This window comes from Penicillium argentinense, assembly GCF_028826775.1.
Source record: "Penicillium argentinense strain IBT 30761 chromosome Unknown utg000010l_segment0_segment0, whole genome shotgun sequence".
Lineage (NCBI taxonomy): Eukaryota > Fungi > Ascomycota > Eurotiomycetes > Eurotiales > Aspergillaceae > Penicillium > Penicillium argentinense.
Genome location: NW_026622669.1, coordinates 2983355 through 3005918, shown reverse-complemented (window position 1 = coordinate 3005918; position 22564 = coordinate 2983355). Strand labels below are relative to the sequence as shown.

The 22564-nt window shown below is 49.4% G+C and overlaps 8 protein-coding genes across 8 annotated transcripts; 3 read left to right on the top strand and 5 right to left on the bottom strand.

Moving 5' to 3' along the window:
* Positions 1–264: 264 nt before the first annotated feature.
* Positions 265–546, bottom strand: N7532_010801 (uncharacterized protein; the record flags this gene model as incomplete). Its single annotated transcript, XM_056623292.1, has 2 exons — positions 265–336; positions 406–546. The coding sequence occupies 2 exons, from the start codon at positions 544–546 to the stop codon at positions 265–267; spliced, it is 213 nt and encodes a 70-aa protein (XP_056470708.1).
* A 2462-nt stretch (positions 547–3008) lies between these two features.
* sha1 (putative calmodulin-binding protein Sha1) lies at positions 3009–6123 on the bottom strand (the record flags this gene model as incomplete). The annotated part of the gene is made up of 2 exons (XM_056623291.1): positions 3009–3379; positions 3435–6123. The coding sequence occupies 2 exons, from the start codon at positions 6121–6123 to the stop codon at positions 3009–3011; spliced, it is 3060 nt and encodes a 1019-aa protein (XP_056470707.1).
* Positions 6124–7238: 1115 nt separating this feature from the next.
* On the top strand, positions 7239–9318 carry N7532_010799 (vezatin family protein; the record flags this gene model as incomplete). Its single annotated transcript, XM_056623290.1, has 5 exons — positions 7239–7287; positions 7346–7542; positions 7609–8090; positions 8145–8596; positions 8663–9318. 5 exons carry the CDS (start codon positions 7239–7241, stop codon positions 9316–9318), a joined length of 1836 nt encoding a protein of 611 aa, XP_056470706.1.
* Positions 9319–10491: 1173 nt separating this feature from the next.
* On the top strand, positions 10492–11813 carry N7532_010798 (proliferating cell nuclear antigen; the record flags this gene model as incomplete). The annotated part of the gene is made up of 5 exons (XM_056623289.1): positions 10492–10516; positions 10848–10888; positions 10952–11381; positions 11457–11743; positions 11796–11813. The coding sequence occupies 5 exons, from the start codon at positions 10492–10494 to the stop codon at positions 11811–11813; spliced, it is 801 nt and encodes a 266-aa protein (XP_056470705.1).
* A 1355-nt stretch (positions 11814–13168) lies between these two features.
* N7532_010797 (uncharacterized protein) lies at positions 13169–14026 on the bottom strand (the record flags this gene model as incomplete). The annotated part of the gene is made up of 1 exon (XM_056623288.1): positions 13169–14026. The coding sequence occupies one exon, from the start codon at positions 14024–14026 to the stop codon at positions 13169–13171; it is 858 nt and encodes a 285-aa protein (XP_056470704.1).
* A 524-nt stretch (positions 14027–14550) lies between these two features.
* N7532_010796 (uncharacterized protein) lies at positions 14551–14754 on the bottom strand (the record flags this gene model as incomplete). The annotated part of the gene is made up of 1 exon (XM_056623287.1): positions 14551–14754. One exon carries the CDS (start codon positions 14752–14754, stop codon positions 14551–14553), a length of 204 nt encoding a protein of 67 aa, XP_056470703.1.
* Positions 14755–15924: 1170 nt separating this feature from the next.
* On the bottom strand, positions 15925–16246 carry N7532_010795 (uncharacterized protein; the record flags this gene model as incomplete). The annotated part of the gene is made up of 2 exons (XM_056623286.1): positions 15925–16038; positions 16142–16246. 2 exons carry the CDS (start codon positions 16244–16246, stop codon positions 15925–15927), a joined length of 219 nt encoding a protein of 72 aa, XP_056470702.1.
* Positions 16247–19344: 3098 nt separating this feature from the next.
* Positions 19345–22420, top strand: N7532_010794 (Chitin synthase C; the record flags this gene model as incomplete). Its single annotated transcript, XM_056623285.1, has 7 exons — positions 19345–19422; positions 19480–19933; positions 20000–20361; positions 20435–21281; positions 21355–21538; positions 21590–22226; positions 22283–22420. The coding sequence occupies 7 exons, from the start codon at positions 19345–19347 to the stop codon at positions 22418–22420; spliced, it is 2700 nt and encodes an 899-aa protein (XP_056470701.1).
* Positions 22421–22564: the final 144 nt, after the last annotated feature.

Genomic DNA, 22564 nt, shown 5'->3' with positions numbered 1-22564 from the left:
ACGGTGATAAAATAAAATAATTGAGGAATTTCCAAAGGCGTCAGACTGAGCATATCTGTGCAAAAGAACACGATGGTATTCATTCCCTTTACCAACCTGGAGGTCCGCCAGGGCCGGGGGACCAAGGGGACTATCATCTCCAGAGCAATCCCCACAGCAGCACTCACAGCACTCACAGCACTCGAAGCAGCAGAGGCCAGCGCAGCTGAGCGAGGAAATGTTAGAAACAGAGTCAACCTTGGCTTGGCGTGTGGTTCAATATACTCACATTCCACTGCAGATGCCCTCACCCGCACCGCCACCGCGCATTTGAACATCCATTGATTGAGCAGATCCCTATAAATACAGTTAAAATCTACTGCTTCGCTGAACTTAGAGCTAGAAGGCGTGAACGGGGATTCATACTGGCTGCTCTGTGAGGGTCTGGTTCATCTCGGGGGTGGCAGGACTGTTTGGCTGTTGCAAAGTCATAGTATTGGCGTCCCACTTGCTCTCGGCAACGGGCTCTTGGGCCGGCGCGAACCAGTTCTTGATTGCCTCGAACATGATGTATAGAGAATCAACTTATAGTTAATTAAAAAATAAAGGCAAAGCAGGAAGACCCTATAAGTATATATGATCACCTCACTGCACCTGCCTTCGCGATAGATAGATTCGGCATTTACGCATTTGTAGCCAACATTCAATAATTCAGCCTAAGGTTGGTGCTATCCAACTCTGCGCAAGTGTTCCTGGGACGCGTCAATCGGTGCCACGCTCTGTTCGGAGTGGGTCCGTCGTTAGCCTTAAGCAGCGGGTAGGGCTGTGCAGGATTCGCCGCTTGGAAATTGCTTGCGTGGACGTCGCCTGAGATCCGAACATCGATCTGGATTGCGACTGAGGTCTTTCGAGTTTGTCGCGACTCCGCAGGGCAAGACATTGGCAACGTTGGAGCGGGAACCCCAAAAAACGTGGTGGCAAACCTAAATTGGGGATCGACGATAGCTAAAGTTGCCAGGCAAAACATATAGCCCGACGCCGCCATTGTTCACTTTTCGTCCTGCACTCCCAGCAATAGTCCGACCGACTTAGGCAACCGAATATTCCACTCGTTCTAACAAGCTTAGGAGACTCTTGGCACTCCCCCAGTATGATTGACCACGCCACCGTGGAGCGTGTTCTAAAAGGCCGCGGCAAGCAAAGCCACGTTGATTAGCTATGTAGTGGACACCCGAGTCCCGAAGATCATCCAGAGAGCTAGTACTTAAGAGTCGCGAGTGGCAGTTGATTCCCGGGAGCATACTCAATTCTCAACTCATATAACCTACATTCAAAATGGGTCTCTTCTCACACCATCACCACCACCACCCACCTGGCCCTGGAGGACCTTCCGGCGGACCGGGGGACCTCCTCCAGGCGATCCTCACCACCATCATCACCACCAACCAGGCCTCAGAGGCCCCCTGGAGGCCCCGAAGGACCGGGCGGACCTAGATTCGGCGAACCTGGACACATGGGCCCTGGCGGACCCGGACGCCCTGAATTCGGCGGTCCTCATGGTGGCTCTGGATTTGGAGGTCCTCATAGAGGTTTCGGTGGTCCTGGAGGCCCCGGTGGTCCCGTATGTATACCCTTTGTCTAAATTGATGAAACTTGGACCCTTTTCATAAACGGATTTGAAGGCCATGTGCTCATATGAATCAGAATTGCTGTGCTTCCTATCATGATCTGTTGTATTGACTTTTGAATTATTGCCTTATGCGCTATATATCATGGTGTGGTTTTGACTTATACCAAACGATTCTATGCAAAACTTGCATCTTTGTACAGTAATATAAATTCCTTGAGAAGAATCTCATAATCCTGTGAAGCATCGAATTAGATTGTAGCAATCCACCACACCAGAGAAAAGGATCTTTTTTAGGCCCAGAATATGGACATTAGGGAAAGTACGCATTCCATTAGAAATCGCTGAAACAGCTTTGTCGAGCGGCTTGGTATTCTATCCGAGCACTAGTAGATCCATCGGTTACATGGCCAAGGTGGTCGATCCAGCTCGCTGGATCATCGTATATTGTTTCCCATTACAATCGAAAAATTATTTTATCCAGACTGACATCATGTGAGCCTTTGAAACGCGGCCCTGGCTCAAAGTAACGCCGTATGTAGACCGCGCCAAGACTCCATTGTCGGGCAGCAAGCAATTTCAAGAAATACCGGAAGGCTCATTCCAAGACTCCAAAACAATCATTCAAAATATCCACGCACCACTTAATTCTGACAATCCGCGAAGCTGCTGAAAGCCATGCCTCTCACAATACTTAGTCTCTAATTGTATAGTTTTAACTACTTGTCATTTTTTAAAACAAAAGCTCCGAGGTTTCCTCGATTCTCCCGTCTTCACGGTGAACTACCATTCAAGAGACGCTATATGGCCTACATGGAAACCCATGAAAATTTTGGCGTGTCAAAGCCGTGAGACTAAGGATAGCCCATTGAATCCATATCCTTAGCCTCTGGTCTACGACTTTACAGAAGTGCTCTAATTTGTGCCTTTTTTTTTTTTTTTTTTTTTTTTTTCATTGGCCGCAAATCGAAAGCGTGAGGGTCCTGAAATCGGAAACATAAAAGAACGAGGTAAAGGTCAAGACAAAAGCAGAGGCAGGAGAGCTGTAATGTTCATACTAAAGAGATTGAAGTGCAAAGATGGATATCAGACGACAATCCACTCTAGGTACTTGGGGGATTTTATGAACGACTCGGAGTATCCATTGCGGGGAAGGAACGCCAGATAAGAGAAACAAAAGAGGGTATTTCAACATGTAACAGAAAAAGAAAAAGCACCACAGACTTGAGGATCTGAACGCCAAAAAAGTCATGACATGAAGTGTGAAGGGAAAAGATAGTGCCCATAGCTTGAAAAGTCAAGGAATGAAACTAACTCCAACGCTTTATCATAAGAATACCACTGTATCTGCAGTGCAGTATGTAGGTACCAAGGACAGGTATGGTCCGATGGAATAGTCAAATCAGAGCCAACGCGTAACGGCTCCACGGCTTTGGTCGCCGGTCTTGTGTCGAGGTGGATATCGGACTGTATCGGCGTATTGCCTGTGAGCTTTGACATTTCTCCACCAACGAGTAATGACCTCTTTCGCCCAAAGAATTTCGTTTCTCGTTTGAACGACAGCGGCACAATTAGCAGCAAGATCCTGCGCAATGGCGCGGCGGATGGCATCACGCTTGACAAGATGGGCTCGCCAGGTACGCTGCAAAACCGTAGCCGCCCGGGCATGCTTTGAGGCAGACAGTAATCGAGAACAAAGGAAGGCAAGGACCCCAAGAGTAAAGTGGCCATCGAGAATATGCGAAGACGACGCTTTTGGTGAAACAAGTTGTGCTACAAGTCATTAATATGCGCCCGGTATTCTCAGGCTGAGTTTCATTGAACTTACCAAATTGAGAGCTGCAACCGAGCAGACGCAGACGCGATTCTAGAGACATGAGCTGTCTATTACCCAAAGTGCTGTGTTGGGCCGTATTTCCGATGATGTAAGGCTCATATTCGTTGATAATGCTTTCGTAGACTTTTCCATTGGCAAAACTGGTAGTCATGTTGGCGATGTGCAGTCCCTTCAATGCTGCCAAGATGGAAGCCCACTGGCGCAGAACCCGAGCATACTCATCGTTGTCATTTGGCTCGCTATCAGCAAGCCACGACTGGTGGCATTTGTCGGGCCCAAGCTGCAGGAAAGCTTTCTTCTTGAGTCGTGTGATTTCCTTGCGGGCATCATCCCAATCGATCAGGCCGGCCAGACCCCAGTTACTAACCAATGCCCAGAGGAGGGCAATGGTCTTCTCACGGTAGCCATCCACGATGTCTTCAGGTCTAGTATCGCGCACGACCAAGCCGAAATTTTGAATGGAGCTCAAGGCAGAGAGAGCAATCTGAACATTGTAGAGTTTTGCAGCTCGACTGATGCATGGGAATTTCAGATGTTTCGACAGGGGGAGATCTGTCTCGTCACCAAGTAGCGATAACGCATCTCCGTTGTACAGCGTGACTTCCATTTGGTCTTCCGCATCAGATCGCACATGCTCTGAGGTAAAGAAGAGAATCTCGACGATTCTCGTCAGCCGTACTCCATCTCTCAGATCGACTGCCAAGTTGTCCATTTGGTAACTGTACTCCTGCAACTGGTGCTGTTTGTAAGACAGACAGCAGCCGATATGACTTAAAGGCTTAGCCATGTCTCCACAGGAGGGTAGCAACACGCGGGCAAGAGATTGAAGCACTTCAACGGAAGACTTGAAAGGAGATGAAGGCACAAAGAGCTGCCGGGGAAGGCTTGTCCCGCGGCACTGTCTTGCCTCATCCAAGAGGACAACCAACAGGATGCTCCGGAGGACGGTTCGACGATAAGCTCTCGCCTGCATCTCTTTCGGAATATCCCTGGAACAGGGAAGAGTCTGATCGATATCCTCATTGCGAAGGATAAATGCCTCCAGGAATCCTTCCAGCTTCCTGATGACCACTCTATTTGGCTCGTACGCAACGGAGCCATCACTGCCAAGATCGAGGAAGCCTGGGTCGTTGGAGACCTGTCGGCCGACGACTGTTTCCACAGCAGGCACCAAAGCGCGGAGATCGTAAGATTGAATCCAAATGTCAAGGAATCGTCGCCGTAGACCAACATCTTGTCGCAGGCGATTGTGGCGGGAAATAAGGTCCTTTGGAATGCTCAATGTTCCGCATGAGAGTGACGCCTGGAGGCGTTGGTGAAGCCGAGCGAAGTACTCGGTATGGTACAGTTCGAGCAACTCAAGTCGGAGAGGATTTGGGTCGCGAGGAATAGAATCACCATTTGTGCATTCAAGCAACGCGTTGACCAATTGTGTAATAACGGTCTCCTGATGTGATAGCCAATTTTCCTCATACAAAGCAGGCTTAGCGGTATTCTCCGTCAACACAGGGTATTCGAGATTCAGATCCTTCCGTTTGGACGAGGCATTCCCCATTCGGGAGAGGTGAGTTGATCTGCTGCCGCCAAGGCCACCTGACAGAGCAGATGCTCGGGCATTGAGCGATGCCGAGCTCTTCTGAAGAGTTTGCCCTTTTGGTTTAGCGAGAGTATTTGTTTCTCGGACGGAAGTAGACAGTGGGGTCTTAGAATTGCCGTTTTTCTCTCCAAGGGCGCTTCGGTTCGATGTTGTCTTTTGGGCCATGGGTTGTTGGACAGTGGTACGACGAATTGGGTTGGGCGCCGAAACAGCGTTGGTGGACTTGGATTTCATCGGAAAATTAGATTGAGCCTTCTGCTTCTTTCCGTCGTCGAACAATGTCCCAGGGGGGACATTCTCTTTGCCGCCATTTTTGCCAGGAATATCGCATCTTGATGCAGTCTCCTGCGCAATCTTTGCGCTCGGCTGCAAAGGCGCTCTCCGAGCAGATGCCGCCATTGACTTTCGAGCCTGGCGCTTTGCAATCTGGGACTCCAGTGTGTTGACTTGAGTATCCTCAGTCGCGTTGGGCAGGATGTTCCCTCTCTGCTTCTTGAGCGGGCTAAATAGCCCCATGAAAACGCTGGCTACCGTGGTATCATCCGGAGGAATGTACACGGTGTCACGCCGGACGTTCCTCTTCAATCCGTCGTCATTGTTCGCCTTGCTTGCGCGCTTGTCATCGTGCTGTTTGGTATTTCCTTCGCTGGCTGTCTTATCACGTCGTTGCAGCTTCGGCTGGGGTTCGATATCTTGTTTCACAGGGCGGGTCGGCGGGCTTTGGGCGAAATTGACTTTAGGGCGGAAGCGCAGAGCTGGCTGGGCAAGGAGAGATGATTTGCGATCGGATTGTGGTTTTGCCAGGCTGTTTGGCCTTCTGCGTTTCTCAACTGGGCCGATTCGGTTTTCGATTGGATCGTCATGGATATGAAAAGTAGAGCCAGTTCGGTTGGCCCGTCGAGGACGAGCTCCGGTTAAGACTGGGGCGCGGATTTCGGTGGTGAAATCAATCTGGTCTGTAGCTTCACAGACCGAGTCGTCCATGAAACTGTCGAATGTCTCACTGCCACTGGTATCGCCGAAGCCGGAGGATCTCGACCTCGACGGACACGGGGTGAAAGCCTCCTCGAGTAGTCCAGACATGGTGTTGGGATACCCAAGGGCACGACTTGTGGAAGTGGGGAAGCCTATGAGGACATCGGTCAGGTCGTGTACCTTGAAAGCTTGGTACCCTAAATCAGGACCTTAGCGAAGATGTCGTTGAGGTGCTATGATCATTGACCCTTGCAGGATGTTGACCGGAGGAGAAGCGGTGAGACGGGTGAGTGTCCTGGATGCGAATTTCAGCAAGAGGAGAAGATGACATCAAAACCCAAAGTGCGGAATGGACACGAGCGGCACGTCGTTCGCCCACCGCGCGCTTTCCTCGCGTGTCGTGCCTGCCTAATCTAGGCCATGTCTGTTGATAGCCGCGTTGTCTAGGGCAACTACGCTTATCTAATGATTGCGGGGCAAACATCACGTGATGATAATGTTTATTCTGCCTGACTAAACAGGCAGGAAAGAGTTAGTTAGTCATCAGGGGAGACCTTCATCCCGTCATCGGTCATTATGGAGTCCCTTCAGGCACAGACTAATTCCCTTAGGGGTCTCAGGGGGCTCGCGGAGATCCATACTAGTGCATAAGCAAAATACCGGAAGCATTACTCCGTATAATTGTAGTCTCTATGGTGTGATAACCAACGTTCCGAGGATCCACCGGGCAGTGCGCAACTTGCAGTACATCCGCAGCTGGCCGTGGACTCCAACGCAGGTACAGCACCAACCGTCTCCCCTCCTGCAAGACAGCCTCAGTTGATCATAACATTAGACTGTGGTCAAGGAGCAGGATTCGATGTAGTGTCTACCAATCAAACGGCTGAATATTCCCGTCGAGTTGCAATCAGAAGCCAACCACGACATCGCGAAAAGGAGGTGAGTGGGGCCTCTGCCCTAAATTAAACTCTCGTGACCTCTCCTTTCCCCAGATGTTCAACGTGGCCGGTCGTTTGTTTCTCAAGTTCCTTGTCCGTTTCAGCCCGCCTATGACCTCAACTCGGCTTTCTCTGTGACTGGAGAGTGCTGGTCGTCTTAAGATGTGCCAGTAGGCACGCGCCTTGCCTTCCCGACCTTGTTCCGCATCCCCCAATCTCCGTTACGCTCACGCGCCCTCCACCCTCCGCCGCATTCCTCGCTTCGTCCCGGAATGATTCTCGACCATGGAGTCTCTCGTCTATGAAGATTCGCCGCTGGCCGATTACCTCCAAGGTTCGTGACATGTCCCGGGCCATCAAAGATCGCAAATGTTGACTTGTGCCGCGTCCAGCGGAGGGAGAGAACGACGAGAGCTGGCCAGTGGAGGAGACGCACAACGAGAATGAACGCGAAACTGCTTTCACCAATTTTGCCCCGCGAGGAGCTTCACGATTCCAGGACCGTGTTCGTAACAAGCTGCCAAAACCACTGAACCTGAAGAACACGCCCCAGGGAGTGGTTATTGACAAAGTCTACAACGCTTGCTCGGTACGACCCCTCCTGGTTTGTCTCGCAGCTGTCGTCGCCCATAACACTAATGGATTTTCGTTCTAGTCCGCATTGAATGCCCGGATCGGACGAGGAGATAACGAGAGATTTTTGGAGCAATTTGGATACGTCATTGTCGCTTCCCAGCTGTTGAACGAGCATAGTGCACCATCCTACACCTCGGCCGCCGATGTTGCGTCCGCGTCCCAGCCCTCAGAGCTTCCTTCCCTATCTACAACCTTCGGTTTGCAGGGTGCAGTTGTTACTGCCGTCACCTCCTTCTCAGTGGTATGGTTGTTACACTGGGGTCGATCGAAAACAGGTTCAGAAATCAACCCGAGGCGATTGGGAGTTTTGTTGATCTTCGTGCCAGTGCTTGGGGTCATCTTCTACGCATTTGCGAAAAGACAGTGGCTGAAGTTCATGAGGCACCAGGCCGTGGAGGCCGCTGGCACTTTCGTTGGAAACGCTCAGGGATTTGACTCGGCCGCGTCGGCCTCTGTGGTATTCATCCAGGAGGTGGAGCTTGTGTCCAGAGGCTATAGAATGTAAGTCCTCTGTGTCAGTGAAGTGCCAGGACAGATATTGACTGCCTTCTCTAGAAGCACCCCCCTGCCACCAATCAGTCGCCTGGAAGATCAAGTTCAAACTCGACGCTGCCTGAGACTGCGCAGAGCTGTATCGGAATGCTTCTGGTCGATGCTCGAACGTTATATCCAGTCTCAAAATACCCTTCGCCCGCTCACTGACGATGTCAACCTGGCTAAATACTACGATATTTACGATATTGGACTCGACGACCTCGAAATGATTGAGGCAAGCCTGTCGCGTCGAAATGGAGATGATCAATATTCCTTGCGTTCCTTGCGAGATCTTTTTGGAAAGCTCTATACAATGAGAAAGAGTGTTCTATGCTGTCTGCTTGCACTCAGCGCCGATGGGGGCGGTTCCGATGTCAGAAGATGGAGTTTCGCTGTGGAGGAGATGCGCGAGCTTGCTGCCGCCACCGGCTCCAACATGACAAAGATGACCAACATTCTTAACGAAGAGGATCGTGAGTTTCTTTGCCCCCTTTCATTTCCCTTTGACTGTCCATCAGAACTTGAGCTGATCTTCGTAGGGGATTCCATTCCTCCATCCCCATTGCCTTCGGTTTCTCCAAGCAAGGAGAACATGCGATCTCAATTTCGGCGATTCAACTCCTTGTCCCAGGGCGTCCGTGCCTTGCATGCGAAGATGCACATTATATGCGAGGAGACTAATGCCAACATGGAGCGGACCGATCCCAGTGACTTTGATTCCATCCTACTTGCCCAATATGAAACGATCGGAAATGATCTTCGGGGTCTTCTTCAGGAATGGGAATCAAGCAAAGCTGCTATAATCAATAGCCAGGAACGTCTTAGCGCAACGGACCAGTCACGACCTTCCAGCACCGTGCTGCCAGTGTCTCCCACTCCTAGCCTTGGTGGCACTACGGCGGTGGAAGGTAGCCCCACCGACGCTCTTAAAGCCTTGAACGGCGATGTCCGCCCAGACCTGTTACACAGTTTTGACGATGAAGAGATCTTTGAAGCCGTTGTGCTTCCCGCCTCGAGGAACAAGAGAGCGTCATTGACACGGGATGAGCGTTTGGCTCGTGTCCGGGAGGAACGTGTTAGGCAAGCATCCGCCAGAGAAAAAGCGGACGCCAGCACCAACATGCTCAAAGAATTGGAAATGGTGATTAAGCAACGACCCAAAAACAATTCCTCCAAGCGCGTGACAAGCATTTGAGTGGACGCTGGCTATCTGCTCGAGGTGCTGCGTGTCTTGTTCTCCTTTCTTTCACCCCACGGCCAAATACGTGGCTTGCGGACAACCACTGGTTGGAACTGTAATGATACCCCTAATGACCATAGAAGGATGCGGCGCACGCGGTGTTTTCAGGGATTCGATTCATTCAATTTTCTTTTCTTGTCTTTCCTTTTTGATTACCTGTGTCATATATTTGAATGTTCTTTCCATGACTACTACTACAAACAGCCGTGCAGAGCAAAAAGCCTGAGTGCTCGGCGGCAATTGCTCAGTCATGAATTTGCTGTGGCGATGGAGCCGGTTGTAAATAAACGCCCAGGTAGCAATTGAAGTCAGACAAATATCACAAAACTAGTAATAGTTCACCGTTCTTAGTTCGAGCTTGCACTGTCTATGCGTGCCTTGGTCACTAGGCACACAAATAGATGCTACACTAATGTAGTGTTAGGAGCGTCGTATGTATGTTGTGATCGCTTTAAGACGTGGCACCTGCCATGGCCAATTTCTTCATAGTACTATGTACACTGATCGTGGATGAATTGTTATGGTGGCTGAAACCACGACTGGTATCCAGGATAAGGCACCGAATTGATGCCTCATTCCCAACCTCTGCCGGCATGCCTGTCCAGGGAAACCGGAGGCACTGAGCTTGATATACGCTTCAAGCGCTCTTGCCGCCATTATATTCTACATTTAGGGGATCTTCATGGAAGAACACCGATCGAGACCGATTATCAGGGGTTTACTACTGTCAAGGGCTTGCCGCCCGTTCAGGGAAAATACCCCCAGAATCGCATGTAGACAGTTTGATACAGTCAAGTCAAGTTCTGTCAATTCCATTAAGGTCGATTTGTCTAGCAGGCCCTCATTCAACATTCAGTGCTTCGTCGTAGCCGATCTCAACATCGTACACATGCTACAGAGATACATATACTGTCATCCAAGGTTTCAAGGTTCGAGCACCTCAATGAGAAAATCCTCAATGATACTATGAACAAAATGTTCTGTCGCATTGTGCAGTGCAGGGGGAAATCTGTGAAAGCCGCATCCATAGTAATGGCCACCTAATCAATGTAAACATCAAGAAAAAAGAAATGGCAAGCAAACGCGGCGGCCGGTCGATTTCCATATACTTCCCGGCCACATGCCAAGATGCCTGATTCACGTCCTGGGATGAGTAGAGACACCTTGTCGCCTAAGGCATAAGAGCTAACCGAAAGGAGGCATATCGCCAAACGCGAGTCGCGACCTGCAGCGCGACTTCCCCACTAATCCTCGAACGCGATTTCGCTTTATATTCAGACCGCTGTCCTTTCTGCCTCTAGCATTAATTCTTCCACGGTCACCTCCCGCCATTCCTCACCGTCAAACCGACGCTATTCTTCTCATTATCTCTCAATCCATTCACGTTCATCTCATTTTCCACAAACAAATCCCTCGCCATCAGTAAGTCTTCAAGACTCTGTCCCGACCCTGTGTGACAATTGAACTAACTCACTGGACAAAAGTGTTGGAAGCCCGCCTTGAGCAAGCCAGTCTGCTGAAGCGCGTAAGTGATGCCGCACCACCGCGCTGCATGCCTTGTTCAGTTAACTGACGCTGTCATCACCAGGTCGTCGACGCCATCAAGGACCTGGTCCAAGACTGCAACTTTGACTGCAATGATTCCGGCATCGCTCTCCAGGCCATGGACAACTCCCACGTTGCCCTGGTCTCCATGCTGCTCCGCGCCGAAGGCTTCTCTCCTTACCGCTGCGACCGCAACATCGCTCTCGGCATCAACCTGAACTCCCTGACCAAGGTCCTCCGCGCCGCCCAGAATGAAGACATCCTGACCCTCAAGGCCGAAGACTCGCCCGACGCTGTTAACTTGATGTTTGAGAGTGCCGAGTCCGACCGTCTTAGCGAGTATGATATCAAGCTTATGGACATTGACCAAGAGCATCTGGCCATCCCCGAGACCGAATATGCCGCCACCGTCGAGATGCCTGCCATGGAGTTCCAACGCATTTGCAGAGACCTGAACGCTCTGTCCGAATCTGGTAAGTTTTCAGCTCACACAAGACCTTGGGCTGGTCCCGCGGATGACCCAGTCAGCTAACTTGTACCCCCCAAAGTCGTTATTGAGGCCAGCAAGGAGGGTGTCAAGTTCTCCTGCCAGGGCGACATTGGTAACGGCGCCGTCACCATCCGCCAGCACACCAACGTCGACAAGCCCGAACAGAACGTTTCTATCTCTCTTTCCGAGCCCGTCGCCCTGACTTTCTCGCTCAAGTACCTCGTCAACTTCTGCAAGGCGTCTAACCTGTCTACTTCCGTAACGCTCCACCTCTCCCAGGAGGTGCCGCTGCTTGTTGAGTACGGTCTCGGCAGTGGTCACCTGCGGTTCTACCTTGCCCCCAAGGTATGTTGTCGTCCCTTCCGATCTCCACGGCCATTACTAACCAGTTCCCCAGATCGGCGACGAGGAGTAAGGATAAAACCCAGACCGGGAAAATACAAAGCGACGCCCCAATGATAATGGAGAAACTCTGACGGTGGCAATGAATTCCAATATTTTTTTTTTCTTGTTTTTGCGATACTCCTGAGGATAAAAGGGGCCGCAACATTTTTGCAATGATAATTTTCCTACACATCTCGAGCGGTCCAATCAACCAGGCCCATCGGGCTGATTCAAGCTACGTTACACTATGCTTTCCAAGAACAACAGAGAACACAAGTTCAAGTAGATGAATCTTAAACGAATCACTTCATTATGCTTTCCAAGAACAACAGAGAACACAAGTTCAAGTAGATGAATCTTAAACGAATCACTTCATTATGCAACGTCAAGCTTAGAATATGCGTAAAGAATTCCTCCTTGTGCAGGGAAAGCTATCTCCAGAAATGCCACGCGAAGCATGACCCAAGCAAGGCTCAAAACACACCCGAATTCCGACCCAAATCAAATCACGAACGAAATCCGAGACCTAGAAGGGGACATGGCCCGCAACCCCACAATTAGCAGAGTCGTCAAAAAACAATCCTTTCCAGCCCCACCCAGCGCACAACGCGCCTGAAAACGAAGGGTGAGGGAGAAACAAATACTGACCTGAGAAAAAAAAGGTGAAGCACCACCCCCACCAGAATGATCGGAATCGAATGATACCATCCTCTCCCTTTTTCCCACCGAAGCGAAAGAAAAGAAGAGGAGTGAGGTATGCTGCGTATTGCACTAAAGTGTCATCACACACAATCTCCGCACCGACTCTCCCATGGGAAAATCACCAGCTACCCCGGGAGGATAGAGGCGCCCCGATGTTTCTGATGCCAAGTGCAGGTGTGTAGAAAGGTCACACCAGGCCCTCACGGGCAGTACCGGCACCCAGTCTCCGAGAAGACAGGACGCGGGTTGGTTGATGAAGATTTCTCCGAATTTCTCATTTGCGAGTAGTCTCGGTGTGAGCGGGGCTCACGGACCGAGGACAGAAGACTGGGCCTTCTGCCGTGTGTAGCAAAGAAACGCAGCATTGGCGGGGGTGGTGCCTGAAGAAGGAAGAAAGGAAGGTCGTGAGTCGAGCGTAGAAAATGTCGGCTGTGGATAGCATAGAGACCGCTTGCCTGTTTTGGCGATAAATGGATATACTGCCGTGAAGGCACAGCCTTAAACGCGGTCAAGTCGAATCGCCCGCAATTTTATGTCCCAGGTGTCAATCAATGAGTATACTATGGATTTTTTTTTTGTGTGTCAATTTAGATCTATGGCCTGAAAAAAAACGATACTTTTCATTGTGCTAATGGGCTTAAAGAGTCAATGAGATAGTATATTGTGGCTGAAATGCTATAATAATCAAAGTCTACTTGGCAACGAGGATGAAATCTCCTCAAATGCTCGAACTATATACCATTTTCCTTGGATCTTCACCTTCTCGCCGGGTACTCGCCAAGGTCCTTCCCCCTCGCCTTCAAATCCAGTGATGATTGAAGGCAAAGTGGCTCCATTTTTGCCAACCACATATCGCTCTTTCCATCCTGAGCTCCATTCCTCTCGCCTGGCACTAACATCAGCACCTGTTTTGCTTACAGTCCATTTCCCGTCAGATCCCTTCTTCCTTCCATGGACCTGGTCCTGTTGAAGGCTCAGAAACGTCCCCCAGATCCGGCCCAAAAAGGTCTTGGTCACGGTCACCTCTCCTTCGCCGAGATTTTCATCATCTGATTCGAGAATCCATGAGATGCCTTTCTTCGGACCCTCTGGTCCTTCACGGAATGGCAGCTCCCGCCAAATCTCCTCATATGCCGTAACAGGTGTGCCTGGCAGATCTGGTCGGGGCATTGACCCAGTCTCGAGGTCATCGCCATTTGGAAGAGTGACGAAGGTGCCACAGTCGGCACTCTCGAAGGCATTGTGGGAGTCAAGCTCATGGGTAAAAGAGACCTCGACTGCGAGAATATTAGACACAACTTTGAATATTGGAATAGCTTGCTTTGAGAGAGACAAACGGGGTTCTTGGCTTTCAATCAGCCGCTGACCGGCAATGGCCCAGTTTATCTCGCCTGTGTACTTGTCCATTCTCAGATCAAGATACCAGCCCTTCACGGACATCACAATTGTGTCCGTAGTTTCGTGAGCAGGCTCTGGAAGCCATCGTAGCGAAATGCGCGTGGAAAAGCGGCAATTAGTAGCCGGGGAATCACTGCCTGCCATGGTCGAGCGAGAATGCCCAATCGGCCCTACTTCTTCGATGGATGCAGGGGTATTCTGTCGAGCTTTTGCGAAGTACTAGCCAGATTTCAGCTCTACCTTGTGGGCTAAAAGAAGCCCAAAGTCGCAGGCATTAGAAATGCCGAGTCCGCCAGACAAATCGGGTATCTGGAGGAGATGAGGGGCACCGCCGCGCTCCGCCTGCCTCCGCCCTCTTTCACGCCTGCCCCCTCACGCAATCGATATCAGCCAGCTTTTGCATGGGCTATCGGCAGCTACTGCCAGATAAAGATTCCGTATGTGAATTTGCTTCGATTTTGAATCACGCGACCCACATTTGGGTTGCACTGCTAGGAGCAGCGAGTCCACAGAGATACTAGATCCCGATTGCGTGGCCTTCGCGACCATAGATGCGTGTATTAAAGACGCTGAACTACTGACCAATTGAGGTTAACTGCATTTAATGCATTTCGGTATCATTATTTACGGTTCATAGCATTCAATAGTATACAAAGTCCGGCTTCGGCTCAACGACTTCCTTTGATGTAAAAGCGCAGCGACGGCATCTGGTCACGATTTCCGGTACACCCGGTCCCAGGAATGTGGTGAATTCGGGGATATCCTCTATATGCCTGGCCCCAGTTGACAGGCTTCTCTGCAGCATCGAAGTCATCTTTTGCTGGGTGGCAGGCAGCGCTGATAGCCGCGCTACAGTTCATTGCGCGCGGCATGGTGGCCAATTTGAACATCCGGAACATGAGAACAAGGACCGAGAAAGCAATGATAAGCCACGGGACAACCATAATCTGTATACCAATAGTTGACGTACCGAACCGTTGCACGCCTCAGTTGTATATTAAAGTCCCATGGACATCCCGAGGGATGATTTCAATAATGACAAGGCTTCAGACGAAAGCCAATGGGCCAGAGTGGACATCACAAGGAATGGCACGCTATAACAAAATGGCACAGAGAGGTACTAAGTTGATCGTTGTCGGCCGGTGGGAAACGATACCCAAAGAGCTTTCGTTCCACCCCGTAATCGTTGTATTCAGTGGCCAGCAGCAGTCAAGGTGTTGTTGTAGATCGAATTGATGACAGATATGACGACCTGCCGAACATTGATTGCCAACACAGTTGCGATGCACCCCATGTGCTGCAGAGAGAATAACTTGGTATTGTACCACGATGTCATCGTTCGTTGTATAGAGAACACGCCATCTTTATTTATGCTTGCCTATTGGTACCGGCGATCAACACGGTATTGAAGATAATCCCACAAATGGCAGCTCCAACCTGGCCGACCTTGAAGAATTGTAGGATGCCGAATAGACGAGCGGGGAGGGCGGAATGCCAGTACTATCTCTTCAAACATATTTTCTTAGGCTGTGGAAGCGGAATTTGGCCCAGACGAAAAAGCACGGCTCAGGAAAAAATCGAATGCCAGGCATAGTCATCGACTGCAAATGGCTTCTTTGGTTGCCCTTTGTTATTTCGGGCCATCAGGCAATTGTTGGCTGTGTAGGGGTCGGCACGGCGCAGAAACGACGCAATAGCGTCTCCGACCGTTAGAAAGATCTCTGTTCGGGGTTCGACAGCAGTGGCGAGCATGCAAAGGAATTTCACTTCAATGCAGCCCAATACGACCAAAGCCAAGGGGAGACTGCATCTCAGTGGACATGTCGGTGTGACCTTTTGGCTGTAACACCCATGAATGTTCGACTCTTGCATGAGTTCCAAATTGTTTTCTTTTTGACTGAGTTTCTATAGCAAGGAGTCGTCCATCTATGTCTGGCCCGCCATGTCGAGAACATATTGATTTGTCTTCGGAGTGCTGCGTGGATGAATGAATTTCGGAAAGTATGGCTCTAGTTTAGGAAGGTAATAGGCCGACTGGCTCTTTATTTAATGATTAGAGAAGATAATGCATTCCCGTCAAGATCGTAAGAGTACTCATTTTGAAGACTCGAGTGATAAGTAAGCTCTTGCATGATATCGAAGTCCTTCTGAACCGCCTGGACTGAACATGAAATGGGTAACACAATCAGCAGCATATCAATGAACGAGAATTTGGAATTGTTAATTGGCTATCGTGATAAAGTATCCAGAGAAACTTACATAGATGTCAACGCTGTTATTGCCTGCTTCGGTGCACTGGGATACAAAGGTCATAGTTCGCTCGTGAATTGCGGCTAGGGGTTCAAATCCCATGACGTTGGTCATGGCGTAGCGCTCTGCAAAAATGCGTTTCCTTTTGCTATGCTATAATTTAGCCAAAAGCTCAGCTCGAAAATAGACCCGTGGTAGAGAAAATACGTACCTTATTTTTCGATAACGTGAAGAACATTGTCTTGGTCCGGAACTCCTTGAACCGACTATAGAATTCGGTATTGTCATAGCCACTTCCCCCGGAGGCGTAGATCTCTTTGGTAGCATATAGGCTTCTGAAAGTTACTTCATTAGGTCCCAATCTCACAACAGGACCATATTTCTGATGAACCCGGCGTATTGACTGTCGACGGCAGAATGCAAACTCTTGGCACTTGATGAATAGGCCTGTATACTGTACCATGGACCTGGAACCTTGGGCAGTGGTGACACAGCCCCTTGGCTGACATAGAAGCCAAGTAGAAGGATAAGGGCTACCCAGATTGATAGCATAGTGTGCCCTTGACGAAGCTCAAATAACATATTCTCGCTATCCGATGAAAAGAAAGAGCTCCCAGATATTGTAATAAATTATTAAATGGTCGAGATATGGCTTGATTAAATAGTGAGCAAATATCATTATGATGTGGTTGGCTACATAGGCTTCTCTTTGTAAACTGTAACAATCTACCAGTTTGGCAGGCTTAGCAGATTCACCATGCCGGTGGGGAAGCGTGCAGGGAAGGCAAAAAGGCACATGCTGGATAGCTCGGCGCCGACCCGATAAAAACTTCCCTTACAAAGAGGGCAATCGAAGATATGACACAGCCTTCGGATACTTTCTAATCGCCAGCCAAGCACCCAAAGCATTCTGGCTTCAATTCGCAGTTTGTTGGACTAGATAACTCTAGGTGCCAAAGCCCTTTGAAGATGGGAAAAAGTCCGATTGCCGGTCCTGCTGTGTCTTATCTAAAAAGTGTAAAGACGTACCTTGGTAGTCTAGTTTCCCTTTTGAGACTTTCCAAGGTTCCAGCCCAGAAAACCCTGAGCGGATGGATGTCAGAAAAAGGCCCGGCTTCGACCCCAGTAATTCTAGTCGACGGCCGGCCACTCCTTGGGTCTCCGGATTAGAGCATCCATCTCTTTCAAGATTATTGGGAAAGGGCAATGCATGATGTATCGTGATAATAATTGAAATAAGTGATGCGATCCATTGCTAGAGCTCTTTCGAAGAATCTCTTCAGAAAATTTTCTTACATTTTGATAAAACTTGATGTAGCCTGGAGCATTTAGACATGGCCCCATGGAAATGATACCTTAGAGTAAGATCAAATGAGATCATGTGCAATGAATTTAGTCCAATGCGTACTTCAAGCTGATAGCTCCGTATATTGCAAATCTCGAAGGTGGAGGTCAGGGTGGAGGGAAGGGTAAGAGAAGCCCAGATTGACTCGGAAAGCTCAAAAACAGATCTAAAAGAGCTGTTATCTGTGCAAATATTCCCCTCAGTATTTGCCATTGTTTGAATGAACCATGGCCATTTGAATATCTCCACATACCCTCGGGCATGCACCTGTGTCGTTTTGTTGAGGAGTCTGGAAGTCATGAAGGCAGATTCTGCTATCCTTCCCAGGAAGCTTCTTGATTTTTATTCTAAGCGGGAGTGACTGGCCCAAAAGAAGCCAGGGTCCGTTCAATAGCTCGACCTTAATCTGCCATTAAGGGATCTCGTGGAGCTCACGAGTCCTGGATCAACCACGAAATATTTGTGCTTTTCGATGGTCTTTGAAGTGATATTGGCCCGGACAAGGGGTAGAATCATGGGATATGATCACACGCGTCTATCTTTGAATCGTTAGTGCAATTAATCTGAATATTATACATTCTATGATCTTCAAGGGGGGTGTTCAACTATTTTCCTTCAATTTTCCGGAATTTTGCGACCGAAAATAAAAACTTCAAGTCTATATTTGACCTCGACTCGAGTTCCAACTGCCTATTGAAGGTGGGAGTCGTCGCAAGAGATGAAACTTTTCTGCGCGATTGCTTTCTGATTGCGGACGGAAATTGATACTTCTTCTGCTGGCTAGAGCCAAGACACTCGGAAGTTTGGGAGAACTGTCCCTCGAGTGTATTAGTATCAAGGGTCAAATCATGACAAGCCAAAAGGGTCTCACCGGAACAGAGAAAGAAAAGACATCTCTTCCTGCTCTCATAGAACGCACTGAGAGCTTGATACTCCCCGGCTTATTATCGAGAGCAAAGATCCATTGAGTTTTCCAAGGTATTTTGCGATTTTAGTGAAATGGTTCAAAGAGAGCAGCATTAAATGTGATATACCACGTGAATCTCATTTCCCTGCCTGGAGCTCAGTCACGACACGGCAATACCTGAGAGAGTAACGGCAATCTTTGATATTGTCGCTGAAGACTCGACATGTAGAACTATCTTTTCTATGACTTTTTTCCTGTTAGTATAGAAGGGTTTCTCATTATCTACTTGAACTTGTACATTCATTGTTGGCTGTCTGACTCGAAGCATCTTCAAAAAACGTTGCAAGAAATGAGGCATAAGCTTTACCTGGGTAGTGACTTGAAGATATAGTCTGCCCAGGGGAACAAATCTGCCCGAAGCTTACTTCGGGAACCCGACAGTGGTTAAATTGCAGCATTGCTACGGCCCATTTTGGACTGACTTATCTCTGCCCATTTGTGCTCCACAGGAAAGACAGCAGAAAATACTCTGCCACGGGACATTGTACCACCCCGGTTTCACCTATTCTTAGGAATAAACCGGCGCAGAACTCCGAGGTTACTTCTCGCGGTAGATCGAGTCGTCAAACAGATCCAGTCTACTTTCAAATACAGACCATCCAGTTTAAAATCCCGAGTCGCTCATTCACCAAGGGCATGGATTGATGGGAGATCCCCTCCCCTCCCTGCGCTCACTTGATGAGGCTAGGCCCGCCATGACTGAAGGAAACCGGAACTCTCCGCAACTATACTCCGTCGCCATTCCAACTCGAATGTCCTCGCCCGCGCAACCGTCCCCTGCCCTACCCTGGGCTGAATAAGCCTGCCTGCTGTTGTTTTCATCCTCCATGCCACGTCCAAATCACTCTCCACAACCTCATTCTTTTCTCACCCAACCCTTCGGTGTTGTATTTGCCCACGATGGAGCATATCTCGAGGACATCTCCACCTAGTCGTTCGCGCCAGGCGATTCCGGGAGAACACCTCGAGCAGCGCCAAGTGAGTCCTCACCCAAGACTCACGAACCATAATTTAAGACTCATTCATCAATCACAGACAAGCCCCGAGATTGATGATCAGATTCCCTCTAACCAGCCTCTTCTTCACCCTCCGAGTCCACGTCTCCATCCATCCTCGAATCCCCCACCCAATCCGTATGGTGGCCCCGATCAATCGCTTGCAGTTCCTTTGCCAAGATACCAGTCGCCATATCGTCATAGTACAGCCCTTTCAGTGAGTTCATACTTCTCGGAGGCCCAAGATGGCGAGTCTCAGGCCCCGTCTGAGCCTCAAAACATTGAGACCGGCTCAACCACTTCGAAGCGCTGGGCACAACGCCAAAATACTGCATCGACCATCCTCAGACGCTACCCCACCCGACGGATCAAGCTTGTCAAGGGCACGGTATTGAGCGTCGATTACCCAGTGCCGAGCGCCATTCGGAATGCCGTGCAGCCCAAATACCGTGATCTGGAGGGAGGTCAATCCGAGGAATTCACGCACATGCGTTGTGAGATACCCCCGTATAACAGATATCCCCAGGTCTCAATTTAAATCTTGAAGCTAATTAGAGCAGATACCGCGGCCACATGCGACCCGGACGAGTTCACTCTGCAGCACGGATACAACCTTCGGCCGTCCATGTACAATCGGCATACCGAAATGCTGATCGCGATCACCTACTACAATGAAGATAAGGTTCTGACGGCCAGGACCTTGCACAGCGTTATGCAAAACGTTCGCGACATCGTGAATCTCAAGAAAACAGAATTCTGGAACAAGGGAGGTCCAGCATGGCAGAAGATTGTGGTTTGTCTCGTCTTCGATGGCATCAAGCCATGTGATAAGAACACTTTGGACCTTCTTGCTACGGTCGGCATTTACCAGGACGGTGTGATGAAGCATGACGTTGACGGTCGGGAGACGGTTGCTCATATTGTCAGTTGCTTTGATTATTCTCTCTTTATGATTCTTTGGTGTAGTTGACAGTACTAACTCAGGACCTATTCAGTTTGAGTATACAACCCAGCTGTCTGTTACGCCGACACAGCAACTTGTCCGACCCTACGGAGATGACCCAACAAATCTTCCACCTGTCCAGATGATCTTCTGTCTCAAACAGAAGAACAGCAAGAAGATCAATTCACATCGCTGGCTCTTCAATGCATTCGGACGTATTCTCAACCCAGAAATTTGTATCTTGATCGATGCTGGTACGAAACCTGGACACAAATCTCTCCTCGAGCTCTGGGAAGCTTTCTACAATGACAGGCATCTTGGTGGCGCATGTGGTGAGATCCACGCACTGCTCGGTCGCGGCTGGCGAAATGTGTTAAACCCGCTTGTTGCAGCCCAAAATTTCGAGTACAAAATCTCTAATATTCTCGATAAGCCTCTCGAAAGTAGCTTCGGCTATGTGAGTGTGCTTCCTGGGGCTTTTTCTGCATATAGATACCGAGCAATCGTCGGCCGACCATTGGAGCAGTATTTCCATGGCGATCATACACTCTCCGAGAGGCTCGGCAAGAAAGGAATTGAGGGGATGAACATTTTCAAAAAAAACATGTTCCTGGCAGAAGATCGGATTTTGTGCTTCGAACTCGTCGCTAAAGCAGGATGTCAGTGGAAGTTGACTTACGTCAAAGCATCGAAAGGCGAGACAGATGTCCCTGAAGGCCCAGCAGAGTTTCTGAGCCAGCGGCGACGCTGGTTGAATGGGTCTTTTGCGGCTAGTCTTTATGCGACGATGCACTTCAATCGGATTTACAGGAGTGGACACAACTGGATTCGCATGTTCGCATTCCATGTCCAACTAGTCTACAACATTTGCCAGCTCGTGATGACATGGTTCTCCCTGGGTAGGTGTTTCGGCAGCTTTATAAACTCCAAGACACCACCAGCTTTGCTAACAACCCACTTTTTTCTCTATAGCATCCTACTGGCTTACTAGCTCCGTCATCATGGACATTGTCGGAACGCCCAGTGCAGTGAACCACTACAAAAGCTGGCCATTCCCAGCTAACGTGACTCCTATCTTAAACAATACCTTCAAGATCGGATATCTAGCCTTTCTCATGCTCCAATTCATCTTGGCTCTTGGCAACAGACCCAAAGGGTAATTTCTCCCTATGGATCCAAGCACAGAAAAAATACTAACATAATATAGGACCAAGTCATACTACACCCTCTCGTTGATTTATTTCTCAATCGTCCAGGCTTATATTCTCGTCCTCTCGTTCTACCTCGTCGCACAAGCACTCACGGGCGATAACTTGAAATTCAACTTCAGCGATGGCGTCGGCATCTTCCTTACATCCTTCATCAACTCAACTGGTGGCCTCGTACTTGTTGCCCTAATATCCACCTACGGGATCTACCTCATTGCCAGCATCCTCTATCTGGACCCCTGGCATATGCTCACTTCATCCTGGGCTTACTTCCTCGGTATGCCGTCCTCCATCAACATCCTAATGGTGTACGCCTTTTGCAACTGGCACGATGTCTCGTGGGGCACGAAGGGATCCGACAAAGCCGAAGCGCTTCCATCTGCACAAACGAAATCAGATGCCCAGACTGCGTTCGTGGAGGAGCTTGACAAGCCACAGGCCGACATTGACGTTCAATTCGAACAAACAGTCAAGCGAGCACTGGCACCGTGGCGGGAGCCAGAAGAGAAGCCTGAGGTTAATCTCGACGATTCTTACAAATCCTTCCGGACCAACCTGGTCCTGTTGTGGACATTCAGCAATGGCCTCCTGGCATTGTGCATCAACAACGAAGGACTTACACAGCTTTGCCTATCGGTATGTTGAGTTCCTTTCGAGTGAGAAAGATGGACACATACTAACAATGGTCATAGACTACTTCTACGCTTCGTACGGCATGGTATTTCAAGGTCATCCTCTGGGGTACATCTGGTCTTTCCATCTTTCGATTCTTTGGGGCGCTTTGGTTCCTGGCGAAAACGGGTGTTCTTTGCTGTTTCTCGCGGCGTTAATCGCAGCCTTTCTTTCTTATCGCAGACGGCATGCCATGGGCAAAAGGTGTACAATGGGGATTCACATTTAGTCGGGCTTTATCATACTCGTGTATTATTTTCAGTGGTGAAGACTAGATGCGTCTATCTAGTTCTTGAAATGGA